This window comes from Citrus clementina, unplaced genomic scaffold (genome assembly GCF_000493195.1).
Source record: "Citrus clementina cultivar Clemenules unplaced genomic scaffold, Citrus_clementina_v1.0 scaffold_5, whole genome shotgun sequence".
NCBI classification, from domain to species: Eukaryota; Viridiplantae; Streptophyta; class Magnoliopsida; order Sapindales; family Rutaceae; genus Citrus; species Citrus x clementina.
In genome coordinates, this window is record NW_006262201.1 from 35,470,892 (window position 1) to 35,495,391 (window position 24,500).

The following is a 24,500-nucleotide window of genomic DNA, read 5'->3' on the forward strand; positions in this document are numbered from 1 at the left end:
TTTTTTAAAAAAAAAAGATTGGTGGGGGGGGGGGGCTAAAAAGCCAGGACCCAAAATTTTTTTTTAGGGAGGGGAGGACCCCCCCCCCCCGGGGGAAAACTTTCCCCGGTTTAAAAAAAAAATTTTTTGGTTTTTCCCCCCCCCCCCCCCCCCCCCCCAACATCATAGCCTGCAACTCAAAGTACAATGATAAATCATGACATCACACATGGAAAATGCATCTTAGAGACACAATATCAAGATGATAACACTTTCATATATCTATAGCATCAAAATAAACTAAGTTTGAAGCATGTAAATGTGGAGTACCGGCAATATATTAAAATATATCTACAAGAAAAATTATGTCTCGACATGGATCAAAACCAAACATAATACTGATTAAAATAAAGAAATCTACACTTTCCAATGCTGTTCAAGCTCCATCTTGACAGATCTGCTGACCAGATCCTTCGCAATGCAATTCCAAATAATTGTTCAGGGCTTTTAGCAATTTGCACAAAATAGTATGAACTATTGAAATATAGTAATTAAACAGAAACTTGATATAGAGAACATATGCGGCCAACGGACATGTAAGAGTGACCTGTTACAATATTCAGGATTTAATCTTATTAAGGAAGATTAGGCAGGATACTAGAGCACCATGAGTGAAATAAAGTGCCATAAAGTCTTATATTATCGCATCCAATTCAAAATGAAATTCTGAAAGGACGGCCAAAAGTCTACCAATGCTTTTCTATGATGGGTACAATGATCCTTTTTTTTTAAGTTTTTTTTTAGGGGGGTACCTTTTCTTGGGGCAAACACCAATACACAGACAACAAAAAGTAGTTATGAAATTAGACAGTCTATGACCCAATCATAATTTCTAAGGGATGTTGGATACCGGTATTTTATGATCAATTTCAGAGACAAGCATCTCATCGACAAGTCGTAGAAGATATAATGTATTGTCCCGACATGGTTGTGAGACAAAAATGTTCTCCTCCGATGACAAGTCTACGAGCCTTCGTATCAAGTCCTCGTACATATCACGAAGAAAGTACCTGTATGAGATGCCTTCCTGAACAAGGAAAAATTCAAGATACCTTAGACTGTTAAATAAATTAATGACGAGTAAATGACCGAAGATAGTCATCGTACAATGAGATATCCAACATACTTTCTCAGAGTGCATTAGTAGGAAATTAACTGTCTCCTCTAACTGTTGCCAGCCACCTTTTACAGAATGCATATAGTGACAAAGAACAACACAAAATAGACTCCTCACAAAAGTTTGCTCGTTCATCTCATGGTCACCTTGATCCCGTGACTCCGGTTTGTAGCCTTTCAAAACATCAAGCTTCACAGCAGCAGTTAACCAGGCATTCCACCCATATTCCTATTACAACAATTTACTAATTAGATAGTACTTAGGAAGATATATATATTCACAGACAAAGACATCCACGCACACGCACTCACACGCACTCACATATATATAACACGTGTAGTCAAAGGTACTTACATGAATATAATGTACATATATAAACCGCATTATTATCATTATTATTGTTATTTTATTTATTTATTTATTTTTGTGTATGTGTCAAAAATAAATGTAGCATTTTTTGTGTGTGTGTCAAAAATAAATGTAGCATCAAAAACTTAATATTCATACCATGAGAGCTTCAATATTCGAAGGATTTGAATCAAGAAGATCAAGAAGATCACTAATAATCTTCATCCTAGCAAATGCCTCCTCACAGCCAGCCAAGAATCTGAAAATGAGAACCAAAGTTTGGGGAAGGAAAAAGTGGGAGTTGTTTCCTTTGTTTCTATGCTTATCAACCTGGTTATTTTTCTGCAACACCTGTTCACATCGATTTTGAATAAAAGCATTTCAAAGACAACATTAAATTGTTATCCAATAGAGCAGAAACAAAGCTAAATTTGGAAAATAAATAAATAACTTAGTGGAAGAGAAAAATTTAACTTATATTTCATTGATAAAAATAAAACTTATATTTCATTGGTAACCTGTTTAGGGCTAGCACCACCAAGAAGAACATCAAACAAGGCAGCACATAAATTATCTGTCTGCGGAAATCTGAACAACCAATCGGACATAGCTGAGAAAACAGGCTGCATCCTTAAATCGATTTTCTTATGTATTTCTGAAAGAGATTTGGATCTTCCAACGGCAAGACTGAAAAATCTTGGTCCCTTCTTCTCAGATGGTAAACCAACCAAAAGTTTTCCAAGGAACTGTAAGCCAAGCAATCTGATAGGCTCATAATCCCTGTAAAAATAAATAAATAGTCTGTTAGTCCGAAATTCAAAAAGTAAAGCCATTCTAGATGTTAAAGAGAACTGTCCAAAATAAAATAAACCGGAGGCAGCATGCTATAGTGAAAAGTCATATGATAGATCCAACTCAAGGGACGCAACCTTTGAAGGAGATTGACAAAAATATGACAGCCACCAATCAAATTGACTTGTTCAAGGAAGGAAGCAAGAAGCAGTTTTTGCGATAAAGCACGAATGACCATATGTAGGACATCCTCAATGCATGGCATATCCTCACTTGTTTCAAAGAAAGCTATAAGAGCTCTTATATCTGCTGCTGAAATCTTCTGCCTGCATATCCCCCGAGGCATAGCATAAACTTGTAAAGTTGCAAGAAGAACAACCCACAATTTAAAACACTTATACCCCTTCCCCCCACCCCCCCAAAGAAAAAAAGGTTACAGAAGTTTCATGTTTAATAAAACGATACCTGAGGCTCATTTCACCAAGACTTAATAAAAGAAGGCGAATTTTACGAATTTCTTCTCTACATGGCCTCTCACCAATAACTTGTTTGGTAATAGGATGCAGGAGAGGCTTGCTTCCAACAACGGATCGAGATTTTGCATTATCCCAGTAAAATTGTCGTATTATATCAATAACACGTGGGAGCCTACATAGACTCCTATGCAACCTTGGATCATTATCGAATTGCTGGATAAGAAACATATACAATTCTCGCTGCACCTTGTAAGCTGTGTAGAGCCAGATGAGAGGATTAAGAAAAATGCTTGATATAGCATCTTTCACCAGCAGCTCTGCTAAGCCTGATGAAGACAAAAAGAAATTATGTGCAATGAAATAATACTTCAATAATATTTCCAAAAGAACTGAGATGGAAAGAAAAGGAAACCAAAAAATAAAAATAATACATGACTACGAACATCTGCCACTTCAATTAGTAATGAGAGACCAGTTCATGATATCGTACCACTGTTTGCAATAACATTAAACAGGTGTTTCAATGCTGAAAGTGATTCCAAATTAAGTTGTTGTGGCGGAACTGATTGAAGTAAAAACCCCAGTACAGAAAATCCAGAAAGAAGATGCATTTGTTGTTGATTGGATAGATTCTCATCTAAGACAGATGCTATAAGCCCAATAACCTCAGCCGTCAAACGCTCTTTCGGGATAGGCATATGCAATGCATGTACAAAGACTCCACTTTCTTCATTTTCATACCTATCAGACTGTGCAATAAGTGGGAAAAATACAGACACACCACCAACACAGTAGATTATTTGCTGAAGCAAGCGTCGTGAACATAACTGTGTTCCAATCATTACATTTGCTTCAAAAGAATTCTTGTCTGATGCAAGGTCCAGCATCGGTGAGACATTAAACAACTTTTTGCCACTACTAGCCTGAAAAGGGAAACAAACTTCTTAAATTTGACTAAAAGAAAGATCAAATTTTAGAATATCATTTTTTTCAAAAAACACAGAACCTGAGCATTGAGTCCAAAAATGATTTTTGATGCAAGACCATCTTTAGCATCAAGGATACCACTAGGCAATTGGTTATCATAACTGGGTGCAGCTTCATTATCAAGGAATGAATACATGTAGCTTGGTCCTAGGGAATGAACACCCTTGACTTGCTCAGAAGAAATAGCATCATTGAATAAATAAATAGGACCAATCTGACCGAGGAAAGGAAAGCAATCTTGTATCCGTTCAAGAACATTATCTCCTTCATTTTGTTGCATTTTAATCTTTGTGCCAATTGAGCAGCTTGTCAATACTTCACTCACTTTTGCATAACTGAACCATCAATGATCAAAATCAGGGGGATCTACCTAAGTTGAGCAGATAGATATATTTATCTTACAAAACATTTCTAACATAAAACATAACACACATATTAGACATGCTCAGAAATAGCATGGCACCTGCATCTTTCAGATGATACAAGATCACCATCGACATAACACCTCAATAGGCTACCCCCGGAGAACGCTCTTCCAATGCTATGAGTAATACATAGAAAATGCCATTTCTTTCTGATTAGATTAACAGGCAGTTGAACGCACTGTCGCTTCAGATTGACCGCCTGTGAAAGACATGAAAAACATATCACCAAAAATGTATAACCTTTATGGCATAAAGTTTTAAAATAAAAAAATAAAAAAAAAGGAAAATCGTCATAGAAGTTAAAACATCAATTAGTTTCTTTCTAGAATGATTTCCCAAGGATAAAAGAATCTTTTACCACATAGATAAGCTTGTCCTGTGCAAGTACTGCAGAGCATCCTCTTCCATTTTCAGTAACAAAACTAAAAAGGCCCATTGTTCTACTTTTGGGAAAGTTTTCCACCCTCAGCCAACAAGAAAATGAAAAACCCTTATTGTGAGGCCACTGCACAGGCGTTTTGATTATAATCCCCTGAAAGAATTTTATTTGGGGGAAAAAAAAGGAGCATTATTTACAAGTCACAAATGGAAAGTAAAACAGAAGCAGGCATTCCAGCAAATGCTAGAGGAGGAAATGTAAATTTAACATAAAGAATTCCAGCAAAAAATCAATTTATTAGTTTCCTTTTCCAGCAGAACTTGCATTTAAATGAATCAAGAAATATTAAACAATTTTTTTTATTCAGAAACAAAATAAACAAAATTAATTAAAATAAAATCACAAATAATTAAAAAAATGAGCAAAGTTTCATTTTCTCAACATTTGCTGTCCTATATGCGACCAAATCTGTTGTGTGAAAATTTATGGGTATAAGCTTTTCGGCAAAGAATGCAGAACAAAAAGTTGAACCAACACAACATAGTTTGCAAGCTGAGCCGACTAGGGGCCTGTTTGGGGTTGCTTTTGGGAGGCTCAAAAGTGATTTTGGAAAACTAAAAACTAAATTTGGTGTTTGTTAATTTTTCTAGAAATTTCTTTTGGCAAAATCACCCCATCCTACAATAGATTTTGAAAAGTAAGGAAAGAGCAGCTTTTGAAAATCTGATTTTGAAAATCACTTTTATACTTATACAATTCCATATATATATCCTCATATATATTATAAAACTCTAAAATTATCCTTATTAATTAGGAAATAGGACCATTAACTTTAAAGAAATTATTATTACTAGCAATCATATTGAGATAACAAAATAAAAAATAAAATTAATAATATAAAATATTTATTTAGTTATCAATTATTATAAGTACATAATAAAAAAAATTTACATACATGTTTATAAATGTTCAAATAAATTTTATTCAACATTATATCCAATTCAATCATTTATTTTCTTACGGCAGTCAACAATAAGATTTCCCAAACATATACAATTGCTCTTAAAACTGACAACACTTTTAAAAATAAATTCTATCAAACGTTTTACGATTCTCTTCATAGCTAATTATTTCTATAGCACAACTAACATCAATTATTTTAAAACTACAGCATTACCAAACTGGCCCTAGATCATATTTAATGAAAAATTTCCAGCCTTCATGGAAAAAGAATTCTGTAAAATCTGTGCAACTTTATGGACTTACAGAGTCGCTCCCATTGAGATCAAAAAAGGCAGTTGGTCCCTTCACATTTAGCATTGACGAAATACTGCTCAACAATAATGAGCAATACTGCTGATGTTTCCCCACTTTCTCACTTCGGAGGAGGGCGAATATTTTGCGGATATCCTTCCCAGATACACTATGCCCACCTATGACCTCAATCAACTGGGCCATTTGCAAAATGACACTATCATTATCTTCTTGTGAAAACCAATCAAGAAGAAAATGAAGCATTCCAGCCCTGACACATGAAGCCTGATTAGAAAGGGAGTCCCTAACCAATAGCTGAAACACATTAAGCCCATAATGCCGCAATGAGTCACTGCTCTGCCCAATCACAAAACAGCAAGTAATGATATTACACTCTTACGTAAAAACAAAAGACTCAATTTCACAAACAAATAAGGGCAAATTGTAGAATTTGAGAATAATTTGGGATCAAATAGAAGAAATAATCCAAGGGAAATGAAATACCAACCTTCTGCAGAACAGTCAGATACAGTATGATCACATCTTCATTCTGGATCAAAATGACAAGGAAATTATATTAAAGAGCACAACCCAGGAACTCAATCACAGAGCCAAAGACCTCCCAACATTCAGCATTGATGAAGAAAATAATAAAGAAAAGACTAGCTCCGCATTTTAATATAGAAAAAACTTGAAGCTAAAGAAACAAGCAAAACAACTCACCTGTATAAGAGGGTTCCCTTTACTTTCAAACTTTCCATCAACAAGCATATCAAGCAATGCATTTAAAAGTCCTTCGCTTGGATGCCATTGGCAAAAACCCAACAGCAAATTTTGCAATGTTTGATAACCCTTGCCAACAAGAGCTCTAAATGCGGCCTGCAGAAAGAAATTAGCAGCTCAAAAAGTACAATGCCAGGCTATTAACATGATGCATTAAAGTAAGAAGGAAAAGGGAGAAATTTGCCATATAAGATTAACAATGATAAGAAGAGATGCAAAACATCTAATTAATTACAGTTAAGCATGATTTCAGCACTGTAAGACCTTCATCTACGCTCATTACAAGAAAGATCTAAAAATGATTGAAAACGCCAAAGATGCCCTGTGAATAGGACTTCAGATATTTACATTTCAAACTCAACTCAACACAGTAAAACTGGTTGATAAAATAATTTCCCTTTGAGATCATCATGTATGGTGACATATCAACAACCTCAGTACAAAAATGTGGATGTAGACATAATTTATAACAAAAGGTGAAAATTATATTTCTAATCAGAGGAATGTAACATAAAGCAGCATCTAATTGCATTTAATCCTAAGCAAAAATTACCAACAAGAATTGCAATGAAAAAGGAAATTTTTAAAGTCAAACGAACAAATCCAAAAATCTACGCAAATTTCCTCATTACCCTTTCACCCCATAACAATTTCAAGACTAGTGCTGAAGCATGGCAAAATCATTCAAACAGAGAAAATTTTGAACACCGTAAATTTGTTTCAAATTTTCTTTGGAATTTTAAATATGAGGAAAAAGAATAAAAATGATATCCTTAATTTAAACTTAAACAGTTATTATCCTTGAAAAGATTATCAGATAAATAAAACATTCAATTGATCCAGCAATAATGACAAGCAAACAAAAAGAGAGAAGAGTATACCTTTGAGGCATCATTACTTGCTAGCAGACAGGTAAGCGTTTGAAGAACATTTAAAACCAGTTTTTCTCCATTTGCCTCATCAAAATTACCATTTAGCAAAGAGAGGACATGCAAAAAGCACTCTCCATCACGAAACAAAGCCTGATAATACTGAAGGAATAAACATTCAGTTAGATATAATATCAAAACCACCAAAGTGCCATCTTTCAAATAGACACATGCCCAAAAAAAAATTTATATGACTCAACTAAGAGAAAGAATTAAATGAAAATAGGACACTATACCAATTGATCACTGGAGATCATCTCTCTCATTCCAACCAATAGATCAATAGAAAATTCAACAAAACTTTTCCCCCATTCCTTTATATGAGTGAATGTTTCTAAATACTTTGAACACAATTGCAACTTTGCTGTTTGATCTTCCTCGGACGATGGCACAATCTAAAAAAAGGGAAAAAGAAAGGATTTGTGTTCAGAAAAGCGTGTTAATCATAAAAAGACTACATAGCAAACACAAACTTGTGATAAAGAAATACCTTCATGAGGTCAAGAATGTACGTTTGCACATTATTTCTGAAACCTTCCTCCCAAAATAAATCAAACAAGCAGTCAATACACGTGGAATTACGCAAAACCAAACTTCTTGCATCATCTGCTATTGAGCAAAATTCCATAAAGAGCTCCATACACATTTCTACGCATTGATGCCAAACCTGGGCTGTCCCACGTGAATCATATCTCTGATAACCATGAATAGAAGGACTTAAACTCCCCAACCTTTTAGATTCTTGGGCCTGAATGCAAGCAACTTTAAGCACTCGGGGAACTGCATCCAGTGTTTTAAATGATGCAATAGTTTTCTCAGCTGAAAGCTGTAATATGCGACGCAGACTCTTTGCAAGAAGAATAGCAATCTCAGGATTACAAGCAGATTGTTCAAGAGCATCTAATAAAGCAGAACATTCAGGCTGCCAGAGAAAGAGATGTTAACAGAAAGAGAGAGCACGGTTTCCTTATTTACGAGAAAAGAAAACTGTTCTAATAAAAGCAAAGAAATGCATGTACAGAGTAACTTTCTTTGTTCAGAGGAAAAACACACACACAACAGAGACTTTGATTAATAATCCGGCACTCACAGCGAACTTTTTACACACAAGACCGACAAACCTAAACCACAAACTTCTAACCTTAAGATATGTTATGCAAACAAATAATGTAGAACAGTACTACCTCAAATCTTTGCACTTAGCAGTGACATATTCCTCCAATTTGGTTTTCAACTTTGCTATGTTATCTATTCTTAAACAACTAAAAGAATACCCCTTTTTTTGTTGACGCAGAATCTCCCCACATCTATAGCATAAGTACCAAGATCAATTGTTCAAAACTAAGAAATACAAACTACTGTCAAACCCTACAACATTTAGTAGTGAGGAAACTTGTTGTATAGGTAGCAACTGGTTTCGATAGACCGAGGATCGTGCAAATTAGAAATTGAAAATGCATAAACCAAATAAGAGTATACAATCCACAATTTTTTGTGCAGAGTCAAGATGCAATAGTTATTAGAAAATAAAATTTGTAGAAATATTTGGCTTGAGACATTTCATTCAACACGATGTTAGATAACAAGACAAACATCCTTGAACAAATTCTCAATAAAATAACTTCAATTGTCCGGGCTTCTAGAAAAGCCCAAATAACAAAACAACATTTTGTTCTGGGACAAACTAACATCAATATTTTTTACTTGCTTTTCACCTCACCCTGTATCCCTTAATGTTATTTTTTAATTTTTTTTTTTATAGGAAACACCCAGTATCAATTAATATATAAATAAATAGAACCGTGTCTGCAACCCCACTTTTGACTCTCATATTTTTACTGCAAGAACAACTTGTTAAAACACCATATGTTTGTTCTGCAGACTAATATCCCACGTCCGTGTCCTATGAGCATAAGATGGATTATCTGCAGAATGAATGTTTAATAAAGGATATCAAGAAAATGAAAGAAGTACCTACCAAGTTATGCACATTCCCAATTGAAGTTGCAGCAAATTCCACAAATGAAATTACATCCATCTGGAGAACTTCAACCCCATTAGATCTGATGTGACTGTAAGTGCTATTTGAGGGAGCATACCCCTCATCCAATGAGCAACACTCTTCAGAAAATACCTCTAAAGTTGGTTCAAAATAGAAAAAATTCTCGGAGAAGATAAGGTCCCACATGCCCTGTTCCCGTAATTCATTAAGTGACACTGGTGATGAAACAAGAACTTTCCTAAATGCATAAAGAACACAATGCTGCAGAGTAGCAACAAAGACCCTGCAGAAAATTATGGGAAAACAAAACCGAAAAAAATAATCAGAGAGAAAAGGGAATCAAGAGAAACGAGCAAACAGAATATGCAGCTTGAATGAATCAAATCAAAAGTTCCATATATTCCTCAACAAAAAACTCAAAAACTTTTACCTTAAGTGGCTTGGCAACTCATTATCATTTGAACAAGCCTTGATGCATGGGAACACTGTAAGAAGAACCCTCATGACCCATTTTAGAGAAAGTTCACCATATAATGAAGAAACTGGTATGGCAACTCTACTTGTGGCTGCTTGGCCTTGAACAGATTTAAAATCTTCTGGAGCAAGGAGGAAAGTGCAAAGGACTCTGCTTAACTTGACAACATAATCACTCCAAAGCTGAGAATAAGAAGCATTATCTGATAGAGGAACTGTAGGCTCTGTTATGCGCCTTTTCACATTTTTCAAGTCAAAGACAGACACCTGAAAATCATCTTGCACATCCAAGTTCTTTCTCTGCTGCTTGTACTCTTGAAGCATGAAAGCAGGTGAACAGAAACTATTAGAAAATTTATGAACTCTTCCATCTTCACATAGAAACTGCAAGTTGTTCACATTCCCAAATCTAAAAACTTGTCAAGGACATCACCAATTGTTAATAAATTATTGAGAACATAAATGGGAAGCGTAGGCCAAAGGTTAAGACCTGATTGATTAAAAGAAAGCTTCTTAATACTTTGAGATGATCAAAGCCAAGGCCCTATTTGATATTATGGTTGGTCAGCAAAAGCTACAGCACCAAAGTGTTTGGCAAATACTTGCTAATATAGTTTGGAAGGTAAGTTGATTTTATCCCATACTTATTTGATGAAAAACCTCTAATACATTCACTATTTTTGTCGAAATTATCATTTAAAAGTCATATTTACCACACACCATTAACTCGTATTTCATAATTACAATTTTTTCAGAGCAGCTGTAGCTTTTAAGCCATAGTACCTCAATACCAAACATGACCCAAATAGACATAGTCCAACCCTTGCCTTGCACTACCAGGGCCTCCAAAATCAAAGACCAAATTCCTTAATTGGCAGCTGACCTTCAGGAAAAAAACAAATGCATGCAAGTGTGCACTAATTCAACAGGAACTTAAAAGATCCAAATTCCTTATGCCAGTTTCACAAGTTTCACTCATGAAATGAATGCTTGTGACTCTAACAAGTATGCAGGTTTTTTAACTTCAGAAGAATGCAAACAAAGGATACACAGCCTCTCTAAGAACTTCCAGAGATAGAACATGGAGCTGCAATATTCGCAGCAAGGGATTCTCACTTCTGCATAATATTTAAACCACTATATTAGAAAAATAAAAAGAAAAAAATCATAACAGCGACTTCAAATAAAAAGAAAATATATAAGCACAACCATTAGAATGTCAGATTCTCAAATAGAGAAAGAATGAATAACAAAAACTTAAAGAAATCAATGCACAACAGCTTCCCATGAGCAATTTATAGAATCATAAGCTGTGCATTAAATTATCCATAGTGAGTTTTCATGTTAAACGGAATCAAGACATCTAGCCGATTGTATAGAAAAATCCAATTGAATTCACAAGACCAGTTGCCACACATTCATACAAACCACTGTACTAGATAGCCAGAAAAATTCGTGTTACTAATCTCGTTATATTCATCAATAATCCTTCAATGTTTGGAATCAGTCTAGAGAATATCAATGATGTGAACTGTAAGATGCAAGTTCTGAAACATGAGTTCATTCTCTCTCTCTCTCTCTCTCTTCATGTGTGTGCATGTGTACATGAGCATGTGTAAACCTTTTAGCATCAATATGAGCCTCATTTTTCAAAAGAAGCACGTTAGTGTATGGAAATCCAAGTCCATCCAATAGAACTTCAAGGCCACCGATGCTTTTAAAATGATTTTGACCCCTTGGATTATCAGACAACACCAATCGAAGGGTTCTCAAAGTCAAGCACTGAACTGATGTATCTGTCCACTGTTCTTTCATACCTAACCTTCTGATGACTCGCAAGAGCTCTGCATAACAAAAATGTTTCATTAAATGGGTTGATATTTTTTTTTTAAATAAATGAATCGATATGTTAATATCACATTAATAATGATAAATAAAGTCAGTTAACAGATAAATGCAAAATACATCATTTCCTGAATATGCTTTTTTAGTTCAATTTTAGTATTAAGAAAATGGTGTACAAAGATGTCAGCAATCATTTTAAGGTCTGCTGGTGAAAAATAAAATCAAGATCCTCTGTACTTGAATGCCATCATAAATTTTAGCAAGGGAGAAGCACATTTGAAGTTGGACTTTAGTCACAGTCACTTTCTGGTCCAAAATTCAAGTCATTGTCCAATGGGAAATGCAAATTGAGCCGAGAATCATATATGTAGTGCTAATAATTGAATATATATCTTCAGTTACCCTTTGCATTCCCCAGATCAATTGTCAGCAAAAACTAGTCACGTTCAATGCAACACTAACTGCATAAAGAATTTTCAATGAACTGAAATAAATCAAAGATGAATTGAATGATCAAGCAACCGGTGATGTGCCAAGGTAATGAGCAATCCAATCAGATGTGATGCAGCTTTTCCCGTTCTGCATGTATTAACTAGTCAAAACCTGGAAAATAAAACCAAATTGCCTACCTTACCTACTAACCAATTAACACCACCAGCTTCCATCACTGAAACAACTGCTTTCTTATGCCAATTCAGCCTTGTTTCGCAAAAGGGAGCCTTCAAACTACTAGATGAATCAGTTTGAGAAGCACCATCCATTTGAACAGAAAATTCTGTGGTACTACTGTACAACAGATAATTCTCATTTACTTTTAGGCTTAAATCAATAAAGCTACACATTATTGACACCACATATACAAGTATTTGTTGCAAGAATCCAATCCTCTCTGTTGTAAAATTAGAAAAACTTTCATCAACAGAGACTGCACCAGCTATAGTCTTGAGTTGAATAACTACTCCTGAAATAAAAGAAAAATGGAAAAAGATTAGAAAATAATAATCGAGAATGCAGAACTGGACTATGCATCCACAGATTTCTAACCTACTACTACCTATATGGAAGAAACAGAAATTATACAATCAAAAATCAGAGAAAAATCATTCATATATAGAGATCAATCGCAAAACTTTAAAATCATTGGGTCACTAACTTGAAATACCTACTCCTGAAATAAAAGAAAAAGGGAAAAAGATTAGAAAATAATAATGGAGAATGAAGAACTGGACTATGCATCCACAGATTTCTAACCTACTAATTCCTATATGGAAGAAACAGAAATTACAAAATTGTCAAATCAGAAATCAGGGAGAAATCATTCATATATAGAGATCAATAACAAAACTTTAAAATCATTGAGCCACTAAGTCAAAATAATTCTTAAACTTAATAGATGATAATCATCAACTAGTTTTCCATTTAAATCTCAAAATTGACTAAAACCTGAGAAAAATTGAGGCCCCCTGTCAAACGTCAATGTAACAAGATATTCGGATGTCAGATATTAAAATAATGAAAGCCCCCAAATCTAGTCACAGGTGAAAGTAAATGTTTCACCAATGATGCAAACTAATACAACTTAGAAGCACTAACGTCTCCAGGGAAAAAAGATTTTAAAAAATGGTTAACCTTTCATTAACGCTGTAAGCTTCTGAATTCCACCATAGTAACCAAAAACTCTGCAATTGTGCATTGAACGAGTAACAATTGTCAGAGCATCCAAGACAGAAAAAGCTTCCGAAGAGGAGCTCAAGCCTGTGGAAGACTCTGATAAGCTCATTGTTGACCGCACCACGTTGGTGTTTACTGCATTAATAATGAATAAAAAATGAAAAAAAAAAAAAAGCAGATGCAATGATACAGAACTTAAATTACAAAGCTAGCATTAGTCAATAAGGGGCACATGATCATAAGAAACGACTAAATACTAAATTCCCAAAATTACACAGGAAGGTGTCCCCTATTCAACGTTCAGGGTGGGATACCAGTGTCTAGAAATAACCTAATTCTAGGTAACTCACAAAAGCAAATTCTACTTTAAAACAACAAATATATTAATAATAAATATATCAACTCAATGCATTAGAAATTTCCTTTTCCATCCCATGAAACAACAAAAGATGTTGATGCAGTGAGTAGCTTCAGTTTCAAGTAAACTGTCTAGTATTCTTTGGTTGGATATTTTCATTACAAGAAAAAATATTGTAAACCATGAAACTGACCCATCTGTTTCTTAGTAGCTAAAAGGACAAAACTTTTTCATCAATTATTTATCACGAATGAGCCAAAAAAAAACTTCAACTGCCAAACAGGCCTTTGATCTATCAGGTTCTTAGTAGCTAAAACACACAAAATTTTTATCAATTTTCTTACTGGAAATAAGCGAAAAACCAGTAACTTCAACTACCAAATGGGCATTGACATCAAAGAGGAGAATAGTTAATTCAGCCAGTAAGAACTCTTAGTAGGTAAAGGAGGACTTGAGATTGAATCTCACTCACACCAAGATTCGGCAATTGGTTTAAAATTTGGGTTGTTGGGGTAAGGGTGAAGAAATAGCCAACTGTCTTCTCAGTAATAAAGAAGAGTTCTTAGCACAGCAACCAAATAAGATAAGCATTTTATCAACAGAGTAGACTACAATCTGCTGCACAACAGAAAAAAATTCAACATACCCTCAGTGACATAGGTAGTTAAATGTGTAACCTCTTCAATTAACAAAATAATAATTTCAGCAGGGTGACCAGCAAAGCAGCCAACAACAATATCATCAAAATGTGGCAAATACTCTGTAGATCGGATACTCGTTGAAGAAGGCTCCGGCAACAGACCGCCATTGACTGGTTCCCAATTTCTGAATACTATAAGAAATTGCTTCAGAAAAACATGAAACAACTTTCTCTTTTCCACCTAATTACAAACAAATACCTGATATTAGTGAGAACGTAACAATTATGCATTACAAAAGCAAAAAAAGCAAAAGCCATATAAAGTTATAAACTAGCACGGCAGGCAATTAAGTATTAATAGTATCAGAAAAGGAAATTCCCAGGCCTAGAATGGAATAGACAATGTTAACTAGGAAGCAAACAGCATATAATATTTAGACAAAATAACACTTTTACACACAATATTTAACCAGAAAAACCAACTTTATAGCCAAAGGAAAAAAGGATAAATTTTAAACTTACAGGGTTTCTAAACAAAGAAAAAGGAAGGAGGTATAGAAGTTCAAGAAACATATACATGCAAATAAAATAAAAAAAAAAGAGGATATATTCAAAATTTTTGTGGTTTCTAAACATGGAAAAAGGAAGGAGGTAAACAAATTCAAGAAACATATATAAGCAAGAAAATGAGCATAATATTACATTACAGTCACTTGTTAAGTTACCACCCAACCCAAAAGCTTAAGCTTAAAGGCAAGTACCCAGAACAACACCTTAAGATCTAATACAACTTACATGCATGGCATGTGGATCATGAAACATTACTGACTTTCATATAATGGGAGAATTTGGGAACAAGATCATTTGCTTGACTTGGCTCTAATACCGTTTAAAGTTAGCACTTGACCTCAAAGATAAGAGCGAAACCACGATATATAAGCTCCAATATTAATAACAAAATCATTGCAATCTCCCCATATATGGAATACATCCCCATAACAAAGTAAAAGGAAAAGTGACCTCCCAAAGACAGTCCAATTATGTAGTACAAGAGAAACCACAAAACCTAGAGTTTGAGTAGAAAACCCTGAACTCCAGCAAAACACATGATAAGGTTTCATATATGAAAGAACGTGTCTAGCCTCTACTTTATTACCCAGAAAAGATAGACAGGAGTATATAAATACAACATTAGTTCCATATTTTGAACTACTATAACATATTTTATAAGTCCCCTTCCACTAGTTGTTGAGCACAAATATCTCTCTCTCTCTCTCTCTCTCTCTCTCTCTCTCTCTCTCTCTCTCTCTCTCTCTTTCTCTGTGATGAAGAATTTGGAAATGTTAAGGATCTAGAATACAATTATTTTATTTTTCTCAAACAAAAACCTCTAGGGGTATTTGTTTCTCGTTCCATCTTTAACTATTTAATATGGTGAATATGCATTATTCTTCCTAATTGATTACCTTATCTGATCATTTCTTTGGAGGAGCCACGAAAACAGGACATATAAGCTACAAAATTTTAAAATAAACTGTAGAAAAAAAAATATAAACCATAAAATTTACTGGCATACCTTATCAGTGGTGCTCTCATATCTCTCCCAAAGTGTATTTAGAACAGCCTCATCACCTTCTCCACTGCAAAGTAAAGGAACAAAAGTACAAAAGATTGTATAATGTGCTGTCAGGAAGAAAGGGGTTTCTGAACAAAACCTAACTAAAATTACTTGGTCCCTCAGCACCCAATCCTGGTGTACCAGAACTTATGTCTTATTAGCAAAAGAAGATCAGCAAGGTTCTCAAAAATCAATCATTAACGACCCTATATCTATAATGATAACAAATGACAATGTCATTTGTTTGCAAGCAAAACAATTAAACACAACCGGCACTAAGAAGTTCTTTAACATGGCAATAGAACAAGAAAATAAAATAAAGGAGAAGTTTCAGTCAAAAAATTTTCTGTGCAATTAAACTTTTCTTTTAGGTAAGAAACAAAGAAAAACTCATTAATCATTGCACAAGAAAGAATGCCCCTTCAATTCACTTTCCTATACTAAAATATAGTCAATGTTGGTCTTCTTCCCATAATATAATGTGAGACACCTTTTCAAATCACTGACCACATTATCAAATTCAAACCAAAACATTATTGTCCTTCTACACACTAAGCAGTCTACAAGTCACTTTTTTAATACCTTCCGCTCTAGCCATTGTATTTTTCTTTTCTTTTCTTTTTTGTTTTAGTAAAAAAAAAAGGCCATTTCACTAAGTTATCTTTCTCTTTGTTTTTGGCAACAAACTAGACTGCATCTAGCACACATTCAAAGTACTTTCATAAACGACAGATATCCGATCAGATAGCGATGTACTACCTGTATGGCTGTAATGGACCTAATACCTGCTGTGGACCAGCTGCAAGAGCTAACCCTGTCTATAAATTTGGTGGTAGTTAACCAAGACGATTTCTTTATGCCCATCAAAATAGTGCAAGTGATAAATACTTTAAAAGTGCTTTACTAATTCTACTTCATCAACTCCCGCTCACCTAATGAAAATAATGGAGCACAAACAAAAGAAGAATACAGAATATTCTTAACCAGATGCAAGTACCTAAAGCATATCTTTTGAGATGGAGGCGAGAACTTCTCGTGTTGTACCCCAGAGGAGGAGTCTCCACTGGAACCACTGGAGGTTCTCCGAATGAGGTCAGCAACACCCTTGACGATGTTCATGCTTCCAGCTAAGACTTATCGAGCTATTGTGACTTCATAATCCGATAATTTTGATACAAATTTGCACCTATTTTCATCACTCTAATCACCTACTTTCATCACACATAAAATACAGTCAATAATCAACATACTTTCAATCGATCATACTTAAGGACAATGAAGAAAAATTGAATGAAACTATTATTAAAAGAAACAACACAGCAAATATAAAGTAACTTTTACAACTGAAATATATGTTCCCAAATATTAAATATTAGATAAACAAATATGCAGCAAGAAGCTTCAGTTGATCAAATGGAAGACAATACCCTAGTTATTAAAGAGTCAAAACAATGATAAAACGCATCGTTTCAAACGCGATTACGCGATTGAAGACAGAATCATGAAATAAAAAATAAAAAATAATACAATAAGTATCAAATAACTAAGCACTCGAGGTAACCAAAAATCACTGCAACTTATCATTGATAAAATGAATTGAGAATTGAAATGGCTTCTACCTGATCAGATGACGCGGCATTAATATTCTTCTTGAATTTAAGGGTTTATGATGTCAGAGATCTCAGTTTGAATCTTTTGTTTCAATGGCTTTAGGGAGAATTGAAAGAGAAAAAAATACCATACGTAAAAAGAAAGGAAGAAGAAGATGAAGGATTTATGATGTAAAAATTGACATTAAGCGTTCGTTTATTTTCAAGATTGCCCCTCGTGCTGTAGTGACTAGTGAGGCTAGTCTTGTCGGTGACTCAGTAGTTTTTTTTTTTTTTTTTAGTAAAAGCTCGTTTAATTTCTATATTTTGAAGTTAGTGTATGTTTAGTCCCTATATTTTTTAAAATACCTTAAATTATTCCTACCATTAAATTATTGACACTTTTACCATTATCTTTTGTTCCTTTTAATTTATTTTTATAATATTACTCTATTATAATAATTTTTTAGACATTATTAAAAAGAAAAAAATAACCCTATTATAATAATTTTTTTAGATATTATTAAAAAGAAAAAAATAAATTATCATTTTAACACCAAAAAATAAAATAAATAAATAATATATATTAATTTTTGTGGAACACACTCTTGAGTTAAAATATTAATTTTTTTAAAAAAATTGATAATGTAATTTTTTACGATATTAATTTTTTAGACATACGTGAGCTTCCACAAAAATTAATATATACATTTTTTGTTTTTATTTTATTTTTGAGTTTAATTTGATAATTTAATTTTTTATTAATATCTAAAAAAGAAATATTATTGTAAAAATATAATATTATAAAAATAAATTAAAAATAATAAAAAAATAATGACATAAGTGTCAATATTTAGTAGCAGGGACATTTTGAGGTATTTTTAAAAATACAAAGACTAAATAGACACTAATCTCATAATATAGAGATTAAACAAGCTTTTACCCTTTTTTTTTTTTTCCCTTTCTTTCTCTAATTTGTAAAAGTGCAAAGAAATGTTTCACTCGGACAAAATCAATTTACCGCTCTTTTTAGCAAACGATGCACCGCATTTATTTTTTTTTAACGAGCACTTACGCTGCTTGTTAACGCGCGAGAAAAATGCGAAAGCAGATGCTTTATCTTGCAAGGAAAAGTTAATTGTTGTACATAACTAAGAAGGAAAAATAATAGGCAGAAACACGATTAGTAAGTTTAAGCCGCGTAATTAATTAAGAGATAAAAATTAGAGTTAGCAAAATTTCGGACTCGAGTTTGCCAAGCCTCTCCTGAGCATATATTTTGTCAGATTGGGTTGGACCCTGTTCAATTCATGCATTTTTTAGGCAAGGCCTAATAACTTGAATGTCATGTTTTATATATATATATATATATTTATTTATTAGATTTTACAAATTTATAAATATACAATTTCGTTTTTATTTGATTACTTTAAAATTTAGGTTAACATGATTCAAAACTTTAAACATATATTATAGGTGGGTCAAATAAATATTAAAATGTATATTTTAATTTATTGTTTTATTTTTTTAGACATTTATGAAACTTTTGGGCTGAGCTCAGGCTCTTAGCCAAGCTCAAATCTGATCTAAGAGTTTATAAACTATAGTTGGATTGAGCACACCTTAACTTGAAACACTCAAACTCAAATTGGGTGGACTTTTTTTGCCCTCCCAACTAAAAATGTCATGGCAAAATCAGTAGGCTTGGAGATCAGCTAATCTGAAACTTGATCACTTTTATGGTATGTTTATTAATCAGTAATCGAAATCAATTTGAATCATAATGGACTAGAATCAAAATGGAATGAAATTATAATTGGAATGAATTGTATTGTCATTGGTATATTTACTTTATTTTAAAATCAGAATGAATTGTTGCAAGTTACTAGACTAACCTTAGTTGATATGATTGTTATTTTGATAATAGTAATTGTTATTATTATTATCATCATCGTCGTAACTAAATGAGGTAAAACTAAATTTTTAATTCCACTAAGAGTACAAATGTTAATACACTTCTTATTCTCTATTCTCATTCTCAACTCTCCTTACGAATAGAATTTCATTCCACGTTCTCAAATTTTTAGGATCTGCTCAAATTTCATTCTCATTCTCCCTCCTTAATTTATAAGTAAGCAAGTTAATAAAATCTTATTTCTTTACTCCCATTCTCAATTTTTAAACACATCATTAATCAATTGAAAAAAATAACACCTAGGTCCTTAATGTTTTATAATATTGCAAATAAGGATTTTTTTTTTTTTTAATGCAAATTGCAGTCAGATTCCGTTGAAATTTGTTATACCACTAAAAACTTTGAAACAAATAAATCCCTAATTAAGAAATTCTTTTGATAAGATCCCATTTCAGTTATAATTAATAAAATAATAGTGATATACTTACAAAAATTAGGATATAAAGTTTGTATATCAAATCGTGTATCTATTTGTGTTAACAATATATTATACTTACAAAGTTGTGCAAATAACATGATATCAATTAACAACATAGATTAAATGATACTTATTTTTAAATAACAGACCATTATCAATATTGTACATACTTTTAGTTTGCACTTTAATGAAATCGATTTTCAAATAAAAAAGTTGATTGCTTAAATTGGGTTTGGATTTGTCAAAGTTGCTTCACAATTTATCCATTCAGTAGAGCTTTTAATACCCCTTTTTAATTTGAGTAATGATATAGACACAAACTATTGTACAAATTTATTTTATACAAACTGATGCGACGTTAATTTATTGGTTGAATTAAATATCTTTTGGCCCATATGATTTATTTATATTATTTTATATTTTAATTCAACCAATGAATTAATGCCACATCAGTTTGTACAAGATAAGTTTGTATAAGAGTTTGTGACTGTATCATCACCCTTTTAATTTTATCTGTAAAATACCCCCAATTTAGTTTGTTAAAATCAAAGCCATATCGTATTAAAATTAACCATCTTCCAAAAATCTCCACTAAAAAGATAGTTTCTTTAAGTACTTATTTATAAAATACACACAAATCTTAAAATCTTAAATTATTTTATTATTATACAATTTATATCTCCTCAAATCTAAATTTTGGTAATTTCCTCAAAAAGTTTAATTAAAACTTAAAATATAAATACAAATTATGAAATGGGAGTGTACAAATTTTTTTAGAATAATAATTTATAAGTATTTAATTGAATTCTTATTCAAAATAAGAAATCAATTAATTTATCTTTAGTTATTTAAGGAAATTCGATTAAGATGGGGTTTTGTCTTCTGTGAGGAATTTGAAGGGATGTCAAAAGGCTCTCTCTCATATCGATTTAGAAGCAAAGGCCACTAATATGCTGGAGTTGCAACGACATCGTTTCCTGTGTAATACATTGCAGGCCCAAGTCAAAATGTCCCAATTCGTGGGGATTCAGTCTCACTTCCACCGTTCCGCGTGCATATTTATCATCCGACTAAACATGATTTCTCTAAAAGAGCTCCTCCTTTGGATCACCGTTACTTTTTTTTTTTTTTTAAATCAACATTTATGAAGTGTACTTTTTCATTTTTTATTTTTGATTTGGAACCAAAGGTGTACTATTCTTAGTAGTTCAACAAGATATTTTATGGGCAATTATTTGAAAGAAAAGTGAATGGGTGAGTTGATTTCTGAAAAGAAATTCCTATTGAATTTGTTCTAAAGCGTCAAGCTAGCATCTTCTTCCTGCGAATTAAAGTATATAACTATTCCACTAACAACATAGATGCTTAAGGATATATATGAATGTGACTCCCAAAAAAGTTGATTTGCTCTTTGTGTTGATCTTGCCGATCAACGATCCACATGGCCAGTGAAATTTTAAATAATTGCATTTTTTTTTAACGGAAAAGTTAATTATTTGTTCTTCTAGTTCGAAGAGTACTTATAATGTAAAAAAATAAAAAATAAAAAATAGATACAGCTCCTATTTCAGAATTTAAAATCTATTACTAAACTTTACGATTTATTCAAGAGTTGCAGAATACACATTATCAACATTATATTTCTCTGGAACCCAAATATATTAAATATTTTAATGCGACCAATTGAAGTTCAAAATGATTTTTGTGGGAGCTAACTGATTCAACTCGTAAAATTTTCGTAGCAGTACCTTTAAGGTTCGTATACCGTTCATGTAAGGGAGGACCAAATTTATTTACTATTACATAAACACAACATACTCATTTTAGGCCATTACTTTAAATCTAGCAAATTCGGATTTGTATATGTTAAAGGGCGTACTCTCTAATCAAAATGGACGTTGAGTTTGTTTTTAAAGAAATTTTCCTTGCAATTATATAGTCATTGTAATAAGAAATCTATAGGGATCGACCTTAATCTACGTTGGCTCACCCAAATCAAATCGAAAAAATCTGCTCCAAGTAAATGTGGGGTGAAAGGGGGATGTTGGACGGTTAATTGCCTTTGAGATCACAATTCACAAGGCAACCAAAAGGAATTATTTGTAAAAGAAGCAGTACCAATGCGGAAGCTTGTGGTTTGGAGAAGCTCATAGATTACAGCTCTAGCTGCCTCAATTTCGAGATTGCAACTTGCATTTAGAATAATACCATATATTATGGTGCCCTATCAAATTTCCCAACCATTTAAGCAACCATTGTTGGTTTTGATTTATTAATAATAATGATCAACTATGATATCATGTGTCCCCATGGTGGATTTGAATTGAATGGATTAATGGACTTCACCATCTGCTTCCTACTTTTAAAATTCATTAACAGAAGGATTCTCTTGCTCATTGGTCTGTCTACTTAGAATTACCCAATTGGGCCATAAAAAAATGAAGGAATGGGACTGCATTAAAATTAAAAAATAAACGAGGAAATGATCAAAGAAAGCCCATTTTAATTCAAGTACCGCTATTTGGTTATAACTGCTGTTGCCTTTAACTGATAAGGGAAAACGTATACTTGTATTAATTGAAACAAGCTTACCTTATTTTTTTGAAAAGAATCGTATGATGTTATTTTTAGTAAATTTGAATAATTAAAGCAATGAAGAGAGAGAGAGAGAGAGAGAGAGAGAGAGGGGGGGGGGGGGGTGTACTTGTATTAACTGAATAGGTAATAAGAATTTTCTTTTAGGAAGGAAAAAAAGGTACAAAGATGTGAGCAAGGGAAAAGAGCAAGAGTTTTTTTTTTCTTTTTTCTTTTTGGCTGCATTGAAGTATGGTTGTTTATAACAAAAATAGTTGTGTGCCAAAACATAAATATATTTTGTAGTGTTATAAATGAACAAGATTAAATTACTCTATATAGTGGTTGGTTTTTTAGGTTTAATATATAAATCCACACCATAATAAATAGAATGAGATCCAAAACTCAATAGCCAATTAGGTCAATGTCGCCCTTCCATTGTAAAGAATTTCGATTGAGAGATATTATTGAGTTGAGTTATCCCATATTAATGAAAAAGGTCATATGGACTAATGTATACAATAGATCACTTCATGTAAAAAAAACTAAGCTATTGGATTGGATGTTGGATATTTTATATCACCCCAACGATATTCTTGATTTATATACATTTCTTCAAGGCTCATACCAATCAAAACAAATATCATATATTCATAATCTAAAATTATGTACAATTTCACACGATTAACACATTTTTTAATTAAAAAGGTTATAGTAACTTTGAATATTGATGTACATTCAAATATTTATTGAGGCATGATTGTTATTATATTCATTCCCTTATAGGACTTAAAACTCATATTGCTAAAATAAATATAAACATTATGCTTTTAGTCTTGCATTTCTAAGTAAACACATACATAAGATATGAATTCAAGATTTACCTCCATTGGTCATGAATCTAAGCCTTCAAACTTTTATTGAATGCCTCTGACTCGTTCCAAGCCACTGCAATTTACTTCTTTCAACTTTAACTCAAGATTTGAGTTTTTGCACATTCACTGTGTACGCGCGCACAGACACACACAAATTAGATAGAGGAGAGAGGTGCACTACATTTTTGCCTGAGTTCTATGAAAATGTACTCCCAATGGACTGCAGTCACTTAAATATTATAACTGAAACCTAAGTGTAAGGATTGCTCATGTATTAATACAAAATTGTCATCTTATTATGAACTAAAATAATATAATTAAAGGTTATACTTGTCCGTAATATATTACTATATAGGTATAACAAAATTAGACTCAATAACATAATACATGATCACTTAATAAATAAATCTATTAAAATTATTCGTTAATACTTGACACTAATCACATATTAATGTGATAAAATATTAAACAATTAAAATGGTTTATGTTAGTCCACGTGAGAAATAAATCTAACACATATCTCAAAAGGCAAAACAAATAATGAATCAAACCATTTCACTAGGCTTCGACACAAATTTTAATATTCAAAACTAACATTAATGAAAACAAAAAATATGGAAAAATTGATAACCAATGAAATCGTTGATGGGCGAGAAAAGACTGCTCACATGCAAAAGGGTGCAAGTGTCAGAGTTGTGGTTAGGGCCGTGACCTCCCGCATTTATTGAGCCACCGAGCAATGACGAGGTCCTCCTGCTTGGGCATTTCATTTTCACATTTGCAAATGTCAAATAAAATCATATTCTGGGCATGAGTGAGCAGTCCTTTAGTCTTTTCGTTATTATAAAGTTTTAGGATGTGCACGGAGCACTCTGTACATGGTAGACAAAAATAATTATAATAATAATAATAAATCATTGCAAATGAAGATG

At 32.8% G+C, this 24,500-nt stretch overlaps 1 protein-coding gene across 1 annotated transcript in view; it reads right to left on the reverse strand.

Moving 5' to 3' along the window:
- Positions 1 to 17,893, reverse strand: part of LOC18041703 (BEACH domain-containing protein B) — a 27,196-nt gene extending 9,303 nt beyond the window's left edge. The window contains 26 exon segments of the mRNA XM_024184888.1: positions 811 to 1,066; positions 1,166 to 1,384; positions 1,664 to 1,855; positions 2,023 to 2,284; positions 2,434 to 2,622; positions 2,762 to 3,098; positions 3,263 to 3,695; positions 3,779 to 4,094; positions 4,223 to 4,383; positions 4,543 to 4,716; positions 5,830 to 6,174; positions 6,326 to 6,367; positions 6,541 to 6,696; positions 7,482 to 7,631; positions 7,766 to 7,924; positions 8,020 to 8,451; positions 9,508 to 9,814; positions 9,962 to 10,414; positions 11,055 to 11,123; positions 11,627 to 11,849; positions 12,485 to 12,811; positions 13,480 to 13,656; positions 14,526 to 14,760; positions 16,096 to 16,159; positions 17,135 to 17,345; positions 17,757 to 17,893. Of these exon segments, the coding sequence (XP_024040656.1) occupies positions 811 to 1,066; positions 1,166 to 1,384; positions 1,664 to 1,855; positions 2,023 to 2,284; positions 2,434 to 2,622; positions 2,762 to 3,098; positions 3,263 to 3,695; positions 3,779 to 4,094; positions 4,223 to 4,383; positions 4,543 to 4,716; positions 5,830 to 6,174; positions 6,326 to 6,367; positions 6,541 to 6,696; positions 7,482 to 7,631; positions 7,766 to 7,924; positions 8,020 to 8,451; positions 9,508 to 9,814; positions 9,962 to 10,414; positions 11,055 to 11,123; positions 11,627 to 11,849; positions 12,485 to 12,811; positions 13,480 to 13,656; positions 14,526 to 14,760; positions 16,096 to 16,159; positions 17,135 to 17,256 (5,800 nt within the window). The 5' untranslated portion in view covers positions 17,257 to 17,345; positions 17,757 to 17,893.
- Positions 17,894 to 24,500: the final 6,607 nt, after the last annotated feature.